This window comes from Wasmannia auropunctata, unplaced genomic scaffold (assembly GCF_000956235.1).
Source record: "Wasmannia auropunctata unplaced genomic scaffold, wasmannia.A_1.0 LD336083.1, whole genome shotgun sequence".
Lineage (NCBI taxonomy): Eukaryota > Metazoa > Arthropoda > Insecta > Hymenoptera > Formicidae > Wasmannia > Wasmannia auropunctata.
The window spans coordinates 1,273,457-1,284,025 of record NW_012026807.1 but is presented as its reverse complement, the minus strand read 5'-3'; the positions used below and the strand labels follow the sequence as shown (position 1 = coordinate 1,284,025).

At 44.7% G+C, this 10,569-nt stretch overlaps 1 protein-coding gene across 2 annotated transcripts; it reads left to right on the top strand.

Moving 5' to 3' along the window:
• Nucleotides 1-1,147: 1,147 nt before the first annotated feature.
• LOC105448616 (serine/threonine-protein kinase KIN4) lies at nucleotides 1,148-10,052 on the top strand. Of its 2 annotated transcripts, none has more exons than XM_011687287.1 (7): nucleotides 1,148-1,592; nucleotides 2,581-2,827; nucleotides 4,178-4,439; nucleotides 5,221-5,503; nucleotides 5,936-6,124; nucleotides 6,917-7,035; nucleotides 7,120-10,052. In XM_011687287.1, exons 2-7 carry the CDS (start codon nucleotides 2,762-2,764, stop codon nucleotides 8,559-8,561), a joined length of 2,361 nt encoding a protein of 786 aa, XP_011685589.1. In that variant the 5' UTR covers nucleotides 1,148-1,592; nucleotides 2,581-2,761; the 3' UTR covers nucleotides 8,562-10,052. The 2 variants fall into 2 exon arrangements, with proteins under 2 accessions (XP_011685589.1, XP_011685590.1); XM_011687288.1 differs by having other exon boundaries at nucleotides 1,151-1,168.
• The last annotated feature ends 517 nt before the right edge of the window (nucleotides 10,053-10,569 follow it).

Genomic DNA, 10,569 nt, shown 5'->3' with positions numbered 1-10,569 from the left:
TAGGCGTCGATGTGTATATACTCGGCGAAACCAGATTTACCGATTCGGTGAATATTACAAACCCAGCCATGTTGATTTTGCAGTTACGCAACGTACGTCATACGTTTCGGGCGATGCGATGAATATTTAATTTTATTGCTCGCTTGTAAATTCGTATCACACGTGTACGCAATGTAAAATAAATAGTCCGATAATATACAAAAACTATATATGACGCATAAAATGTCGTGTACGAGTTTATTGCAATTAATCTTCGTCGTGCGCGAAAAATGATAAAAACTTTTGCGCGCCAGAATTACCGGTAAAATCTTGAAAGTACTTATATTGGTATTTAATTATAGTATGAAATTAAAAATCTCTTCTATAAAAACTACTAATCTCACTGTTATCAGACGCTATATACATTTGGCAGTAGTATACAAAAGGTTCTTTAACTGACAGCGCGAGAAGTAATTTTCGCTTTTATTTTATTCTTCGACCTCACGCCTCACGCATACATGCTGCACAATTACTTTTGCGTATAAATAAAACACAAATCACCTCAGTAAACATCGAACGTAACTGCCATATAACATACATAGATGTAACACGTGAATAATGATACGTTTATACATGCTATATAGCAGTTTATATGCTTGCTGGGATAGCTTATGAGATTTCGCACATGACTAGTCTGCAAGAGTTACCAGTTAAAAATGTATTACTAAATAAATTTCATTTCCACATTTATTACTATTCAACGTAAACGTACTTTGTATATACCTAACTTGAAAATCGCAAGACAACGTACAAAATTTTAATAAAAAATTAAATTACACCAACAAATTGCTTCGATTAACTGAACTCTTATTCTATTTAAATCACGAATACGATTTTCAATTTTTATTGAGAGTTATTGCAAAGAGCCCAAATGAAATTTAATTTGATTATTTAAAATGAATTACGTCGCTGCTGACCGGGCCTCAAAATCCCGTTGGCATGGAGTTTAGGTTCACCAATGACCGTAATATGGTGTGCGCCCTTTACGACGAGGTGATGGGTGCGCGGGCAAACCGGCAAGACGCCAAGATCAGCTCGCCAGCCGCGCTTTCCGGTTAGCGTTTTATAAATACTGCAGACAGGCAAACAGTGCACCGAACACGGCAGACCAGTCGTGAGATCATTCGAGGTGCGTGGCCGCGACGATTTGCGCGACTTGCGGGAAAGAGAGAGAGAGAGAGAGAGAGAGAGAGAGAGAGAGAGAGAGAGAGAAAAAGATATCGACTTTTGTACCTCTCGACGTGGATTCTCCAGACGCGCGCGTGTCCACGTTTTCTGCGGATTTCATCCGCGGATGTGCCTCCTCCCCCTCCTATCTCCCTTCCGCACCCCCTGCGGACGAAGACACGCGTTCTCTCCGGTGGTGTTAATTGTGCGCCTCTCTTCGTGCCTGCAAGTGCTTCCTCGAATCCCGGCGTGCGGACGGATTACGGAAAGCGGGGAGCTGCACGCGATCCGTAAATTTGCATGGACAACCCCGTACTGTGCGTGCCCGCGTTTCCGTGAACGGCGCTTACATAAATAACGACGAGGAACCACGAGTTCCATCAACCGTAAGTCCGCGTTCGCCGATACAAATGGGATTTAAATAAAATGCATTTATTGATAGGTGCTCTTGCGGATGTTTATTCGATTTTCGTATGGAAGTGCCTTCCACAAGAGACAGAGAGAGAAGGAGTATTCTTATACTTTGGGAACAAGGATTGTGGTTGTCGAATTAATGATTGGATAAAAAATAAATTTAATTAGACCGCTCAAGAACAAAATAATCGTAAACGTCTGACGTTTTAAATTGTATAATTATACTGAATTCTTGCATATAATGTGGTGTATATCTTGACGGGATGAAAGGAATTGACACACGTGCACGCTATTTATTTTTATTGGCCGAACAAAGAGTCACAATTAAGAATACCCGGAAATACCGCTTAATCGCTCTATTATTCACGAGTGTTGCAAAACGCCTTTACGTCAAGGAGGAGCAATTTCCAATTGCTAGAAATGTTTCGGAAACGCTGATCTTGTATCTATTGTCGATGGTTGCGATCTGCCAAATTATATGTATACATATAATATACATACGCCGTGTGCATTCCTCGTGAAATTCGTATAGCCACTCTCGCCCAGCGTCTTGCGCAACAATTGTACACGGTACAAAAATACTAGCCGGCGTCCGGCAGGGACACACGTATGTACATACACTGTACGCGGAACTGCGATTTTACGATCGTTTCTACGGTCGGTCCTCCCTCGTCGTAGATAAAATGTCGCGTCGTTAGACTCTCGTTTTACGGCGGGGCACATTCGTTATGATTTCCATCGTGTGTCCCACTTCTCACCTGTATGTATAACTACCGCCGTAACGTCGGAATCCTTTGTCATAATTGTTATCGTGCGTGCACGTGCGCCGCGACGCGCGTAATTCGTGCCAACACAGAGTGCGAATATTCGCTGTAACACACGATTGTCTCCATTAGTCTACTCCTTTCATCGGATCAACAATCATGTGTCATTCTCATACGTCGATCAAACGTTTTGCAGGAACGTTTTGGGGATGCGGATTTTGACGAGCGGGACTCTTTCGGGACGATGACCGATGACACAACTGCAAGATTTATGAGCGACGGGATGTAACGTCTAGCCGTCGCAATTGAGTCCGCGCGTCGAACCATAAAATCTATATATTCTCGGGTAAATAAAAAAAAAGCTGTGAATTATCGAGATGAGCGGAATGAAGAAGGCGATCGGAGGTTCCATTCACAGAATACGGGAGTTCGAGCTCGAGAAGGTAATGCCATTCTTTCCGTGTCTTCCGTTAGTCCGCCTCCATGAAAACCGGTCACAATTGGATTTTCCTTTGTCAGCCGTAGCATTTCCCTAAAGTCCCCCGCGCTTTTCTCCCGAGAATAAAGTCTAAACAACGGCGTCGGCGACGGTGGCAAGCGGAGCGCTTTTCCAGCTTCGAGACATTGAGATCCCGAAATAGGATTCGCGAACGAGCAGCATTTCATTATGCTCGCTCGAGTAACGGCCATTCTCCTGCCTGGCATTGCACCAATATTTCCCTAACAGAGGATCCGTGACGACGACGACGACGACGACATTTGCGACCGTGACTCGTCATCGTCATCGTCGTTGTCGTTGGATCATTTCGTGACTTTCTCTAACACTGAATCATAGCTTTGCTGTGATTACGTTCCTGACGATGACGCAGAGTCTAAATAGAATTTGAGTTTCATTTGACCGGAAATAATTTAATTTCAGGCACGCCTTTAAATATCTATTTCATATAGAAGGCGTTCCTTATATTCCGGTAACAGCAATTTATTTATTTTATACAGGTTTGTTAAAATCCAGGAAAATTAATCTGTGATACTTGAGAATTAATTAAATCCCTCTCGATTGACTTTAATTATTATTATCAGTTTAATTGATATGTGTTTACGGACACAGTTCGTAAGGCTGAACAAATCGAGATTTCGCAATATCGCATTTATATTTAGGTATATTATATCAACACGCGCCAAAAATTTTCTATTATCAAGTATCAGAATTAAAAGCATTTTTCCATTTTTTTTTCAAGCAAAAATTCGCAACTTTTATTCGATTCTCGTCTATATCTAAACGACGTGACGCTCGCTTGCAATAAGATATGTGATTGAATGAAATGGTGCTAAGGGGAAGCCGTCTTGTGTGTCGAGTTCACATCGGGATGAAAACGTGCGTTCGAAGCGTGCGTTGGAGTAAAAATAGATAGAGACGTTGCGTGGAGATCGGCGAACGGGTGTAAGAGCGTCGCGTCGTATTCAGCGCGTGCAGCGGATAACGCACCGTCGGCTTCGTCGCGTCGTCGTCGCGCTCGCGGGATCCCTATATATTTCCCATCGGGATTGCATTTCCCTCGTGACACACACACACACACCGTGTGTATGCGTTCGCGCTCTTCCGTCCTTTGTCCCGCGGCTCTCGGGGGTCTCCTGAGTTTTGAGCGTCATTACGATCCGACGAACCGGCGAACCGCGCTTGGGCACTTCATCCGTCATTCGCGGCTCGAAAAACAGCGACGTGACTCTCCCGATCGATCACGGGCCACGTCATGTGCGGCAGCGCGTCGAGGGCTAACTATTCTCTGGGACAGGTGAATCTGATCGAAGAGTTCGACATCCTGCAGATCGTCGGCGAGGGATGGTTCGGCAAAATCCTGCTGACCGAGCATCGCAGCACGCAGACCGAGATGGTGCTGAAGGCCCTGCCGAAGGCGTACACCGGCATCACGGACTTCTTTCGGGAATTTCATTATGGGTTACATCTGTCGGCGCACAGAAACATTATAACCACCTACGACGTGGCATTCGAGACGGCCGGCTTCTACGTTTTCAGTCAGGAATATGCCCCGCTCGGTGAGACATTTATTTTACGACGCTCCCTTGCACGTGCGCGCCCCCGACTTTTTATGCACCTTACAAATCAGGCGCGTTCGTTAAGTTTTTTTTAGTTCCGTTCGTTTTTATAATTCCGCTGTGCAATCTACTTAATCTTATAATCGCGTAAATTGGCGCATGCAGTAACATTTTAATTCAAAGTAAGTTATAGCGTTTTGTTTCACTTCGACAAATAGTCAAAATTATTTACGAGTGTATGTGATGCTATATCATAGGAAATTTATTAATTATCGTAAAAGAAATATATTGTACTTAAAAAAATTAATTAAATTCACTTTTGGAGAAATAATGTTTTGATACCATTATTACATTTATAAATATTATCTATGGCTAAAAAGTATTCAATTAATTCAATTCACAAATATCTATAAATACCTATATAAAATACTTTCTTGTCTAATTATCAAACATTAATTTATATATTTTTCAAAATAGAACAAGTCGCGCTGCATATTGCAATACACAATACGTTGTATAAAAAAATGTATACAATTGAAGGAGCAAGTGTAAAAATTATGTATATAAATTATATATAAAATCGTATCAATCTGGCATTTACCGTTGATGCAATTTTACACACTTCTTTTACCGTGCAACAAGGTAGAACAATATTATCTCTAAATATTTTCCGAGAAGTGCAGTGTCATTTATATAACACGATTGCCATTGCAAGGAACATGACATTCGCGTTGCCATTACGCGAAAATACATCTCAGTCATCCGTGTCATCGATTTTCAGGCGATCTCACGTCGAACGTGACGGAGACGGGGTTGGGCGAGCTGCACGCGAAGAGGGTGGCCAGGCAGCTCGCCGCCGCGGTGCATCACATACACAGCCGTGAGCTGGTGCATCGCGATATCAAGCTCGACAACGTACTCATATTTCGCAGCGATTTTTCGCGCATCAAGCTCTGCGACTTCGGCGAGACTAGGCGGGTCAACACCGTCGTGCGAAGGCACAACGAGTGGCTGCCGTACTCGCCGCCTGAGGTATTGCAGATCGACACTGACGAGACGTACAAGTAATTATAAATATACATATGCTGTGATTGATCTTATAATAAGCTGCATATTTTTGTTGTTGTCGCGTGATTTGTAATGCGTTCAGAAAATTGAAAGAATGAAAGAAGGTTAAGGGAAAGTAGGATAAAATCATTTACGGACGGATCTTATTTTCGGGTATTACGATGTATGTTGAATATGAACCTATCAAAGAGCATTTTGTACTGCTCGCAAATTTACGAGTGAGAGAAAATGAGCGTTGGATTTTATCCTACTTTTTCCTGCGCGTCTTTCTTGAAGTTGCCGAATTTTATTTCTTCAACGCTTCGTATCCGAAATTTTGGTCGAATATCAAAAAGGCGACTGGGTGCGTATGAATGATACTCGAGATGTAGTACGGCCACGGTCGCCGAGGATATACATTCTAACGGCGACGGACGAATGACTTTCAGAGCTTACAAGTCGCACGACGTCTGGCAATTCGGCATTGTCCTATTTGTCTGCCTGACCGGATGCCTGCCATGGCAGAAGGCGGCGATGGACGACCCGCGCTACACCAGATATCAAAACTGGCACAACGCGACGCTCAACATCGCCAAGAAACCGAAATTATTTCAGCTGATCAGCTCGCGGGCGCAGAGGTGAGTTTCCACTCGGGAATGCGAGATTAAGCGCCATGTCGGCGTGCATCTCGAGCACATCTGATAGATACAGTTATAGTTGTTATTCATTCACTTTTCTCACGCACAAAAATTTATCTTGTTTAGAACTTCGTGGTCTCGATTAGAGTTTCTGCTTAATGCTTGCTTATACATCGCCTGAAAAATGACGCGTTTCTTTCCACATTTACTAGTTATTGCCATAAATATTGCTACATGCTTCGATAGTCGAACGGTAAGACATAACCCAGAGATCAGGAAGGTCCAAGTTCAAATCCTGGCTGAGATAATATTTTTCATTAGGTTATTCTACTGCAGGGTTTAACAGATGCCTTTAGCATAAAAAATTATTAAATCGCTTGTCAATTTAATTGTGATATTACGTGATCCGGATTCAGTTAGAGAGCTGTGTTTCAAGACCGATAAAAAATATTCGGCGTGTAGTTTATCTGAACTGGAAATTGTAAGATTTCACTTCAATCTTATTAAATAATAACTTTCAATAATAATATTATTATTGAACACCAAGATCCGCTTTAGGCTGCATTTTATGTTTTTAAAAATTTATCTTGTTTTGTCATGCTTGTTATCTCTTGTTTATTATCACAAATTATCAAGATTATCGTTGCTCGTGACTAGAAATTTATCTTATAATAGATATAATTTATCTTGTAAGACGTGACTAGGCGACTAGGAATTTTATCTTATAATAAGGATTTAATTACACAGTGATAATGCGACAAAGCTAAATTAGTACTTTGACATTTATTAAAGAATGTTCAAGAGGCTGTTGGACCCAAAGGCTGAAAAGCGACCAGTCAGCGTGTTGGAAGTAAATAAATATTTAGAAGACAGATGGCTGGCGAAACTCGGGGCCGAAAAAGCGTTGAACGGTCAGTTGACTTTGCATCGCGATAGTATTGGCGATACATCACGGGATATCACAGAGCGATGTATTTCTTTTTATATATCTGCAGGCGGCGCCGACGAGAGGGACGAGCTGTGTCCGTCTATGTACAGCTTCCACAGTTCCTTGGAGGAGAAGAATCAACTTCTCCACACTCTCACGACGTACGGCATCGAGACGACGGTGGACCACTCGAAGAAGAAGGATCGTATCAGGGAGTGGATACAGGCTAGCGCGATCGTTGAGGAGAACGAGGAGGACGAGTCGGATATTTACGAGGACTCGGAGTTCTATGAAGATGAAGACAGGGAGAACGACGGGAACGGAAACGAGGAGGTGGAATCGATCTCCATGAGGGGCAGGCATTTTCCGGAGAGGCGTCCGAGCGCCGCGATGAAGGATCCCAGAAAGAGAAGAGGCAGCAGTAGAGTCCCGACGAGTCGGGTCGCGTCGAAAAACAGAGCGCCCGCAAAGCCCGTCGAAAGGAAAATACCCTTCGCTCCTCAAGTGGCCGAGGAGCGAGAAACGATCGCGCGCTTCGCCAGCTTCCCCAACGGCGATCCGAATCTCGCCGCCGCAGTAAGTAACGGTGGCGGCGATCGGACTCACGATCTTGCCGCAACCTCGGTAAACGTCGCGTCGCCCGCGACGACGAATAATTTCGCCGCGAGCAATCAGCTTCAATCGTCCGCGCCCAGCCCTAACGGCCGACACGTCACGGATCCGGCGAGGACCAGCGCTAACAATTCTCGAGACGAATCACCGCTCTCCGCGCAGCCAGTCAGTGCCGTCTCTGTCAAACAATCACCGCCCAGAATCACGGGCATCCCGGAGAGCGGCGGTAGAGTTGTACCGATGAGCCCGCAAATCCCGGCTAGAAAAAATCGCGCTCACACGGCGCCGTTTTTGGACGCGCGGTCGGTCGAGGCTCGGGCCGATCTAGCGAAACGGGCGCAGTCCGCGACAGTTTTACGGACGTCGGAAACGCCGGAGGACCCGCCGTTACCTCCACGTGCGTCAGCAAAGACGTCCGGTTCTCCGCATCCGACGACAGCTCGAACGGACAATCCCTCCGCTGCTACGTTATCGACTTCGCGAGCGGCGAGATCAATCGCTCCACCGGTCGCGCGAGCTGACAGAGCACCCGCGGCGCCGATAATAGGCAACGCGTCTCTAGCCGAGTCCCAGCCTCCTAATAGCGCTCTCCCTGGCCGAGTCGAAGGCTCGCCGCCGACCGCGACGCAAGTCGCAACCTCGGCCGCTTCTCACTTGGCAATGCAGAGTTTCAACGCGCTGCAGGGTATCGCGGGCGCACCCTCGGCTGCCGCCTCGCCGGCGACCGCGTCGTCGAGCACGAGCAAACCCGGTCAGCGGGCCGAGAAGGCGAACGTGACCTACGGGAAAGACGCGTACGAACACTACGGCATCGCCCAGGGGATCGTACTGCCGATGAGAGTGAATATCGTTAGGCAGGATTCCACTGGCAGCGGTAGCCGATCTGTGAGCAACTGAGATACAAACTGGAGGATATATCGGATTTTTCTTGAGGTCGACGACGAGGAGGTTGAATCATTCGCGCAAATCGCGCTAGTCGCGATGCCAGTATCGATTACTGTATCTGTAATACAGTACTTGAAGAAGATGTATTGTTCAACTTGGACATTATGAACGTGATTTTCTGAAGAGATTCAACACAAATTGAAAAAGATTGATGAAACACGAAACGCATACATTTGCGGTTCGTGCAATATTTTTCATAATACATGTATATAATAATACTGATGTCGTTGATATCGCTTCGATCAAAGATTGCCGAGAGTTCCTTCGGAAACGTGTGTTGATACAAGACGTCGCGATGTTCGACATGTACGAAAGGCAAAGCCGTCGCGTGAATAATGTTACAACAGAACGCGGATGGAGACGTCACGTTATCGTACATTATACTTCATTAGTTTCAAGAGACACTTATATCGCCACGTGTCGCTCGCTTCACCAAGCCTAACGGGATAAAATTAGCGCGGCGTCTCGGGAAGAGTTGCACCGTGCGGGAATGTTCCCGAGGCCATTAGCGCTCGGCCGTGGGAAACGCTGAAAATTTTCATTGTCCCAAAAACGTGACGCGAGTCCGCGCGCGTTTCGTTAACAGCTTCGCTTTTTAATTACAAATTTCTATTGGCACACCGAACATTTTTCTTCGAGAGCAGCGTGCAGAGGGAAAACGTAGCCGCGGAATCAGTTAATTAGATATTTATATTTGTTTTGTGATATTAGAAATCATGTGTACTATTTGGCTGACTATGCATGTAAGTGCAACAGATTTTGAGAGATGCGAAATGCGGGAAAATGTAAAATATACATATAATGATTTGTACATTAGTACTCTAAAGAGTCTAAAGGGATGTTACCTCTGAGAGGTAATATTTGTTGTTTTAATATTTTAAATTTTTCGTATTTAAAAGGCTAATATCACGTATTAAGTGATACAGTTATATTACAATTTTGCTCGATGTGATTTGCGATTATTATCTAAAAACAACATGCAGAAATAAACGTAACGTCTTCACAGAGAGACACAACGTTTGAATAAATCGTATCACGATACGCGTTTCAGACATATACGCTCTTGCTACTGATATGTAAACACGTGGATATCGGATTGCTTGTGCTAGCTGTTATGTTATCGTACGGTTTATTTACAGAAATACATATACCGTATATATTTTTTCCATTTTTGAAGCAGAATAATAAAAACAAGAACGATGAATTAATATATACACGCGCGTATTAATCCTTTCAAGATGTATATACGAAGCCGGCTGTTTGTTATCGATAATATTTTGGCGATCTGATTGTCAGGTAAAGATATATACAGGCGTCGCGGAGTTGCTAATTAGATTATTGGATGTTCGATATTACCTGATTTGCGTGCGGGGGCGGCCGTGACTATTAGATAAGCTTCCTTCGGTGGTAAGTTTCGCTTAAACTCCGACACCGCTCGATGGAAGCAAGAACGACGCAAGGATGCGTCGTGAACGCGGGACGGAAGGGGGGGACGAGAAGAGGAGCAGCTCCAGGGGAGAGCGCGCGTTTGGCGATGTGAAAGTAATTCCCAGGCGGGTCGTGGCACGAATTAATTAAGAGATTCGTAAGTAACGTATATTGCGCAGGAGGCGCAATTACCGTCGTCTTTGACGCCGAGGAGTAACGCGGTGGCGTGCGAAAGATACCGGCGGACCGTCGGCGCCGAAAGTAGTTTGTTGTTTATCGTTAGGAGCTAACTGGCGGAATATTACGACGCGACCGCGACTCGTCGGCGACTCGAAAATTCTTTGACGTGCGCGTTAATTAATGCCTAAAGTCAACGTCACTCGCGAGGGGATTACTAATTGACACTTCGGACATCGTGACAGAGTTTCGCCCTCGTAGCGTCAGCGTGATGATAAGTTTCTACAATTCAACAACTCTCTAAATTTGAAAACAGTGGATAGTCACTGATTAATGGTTATTCACTGAATGCATC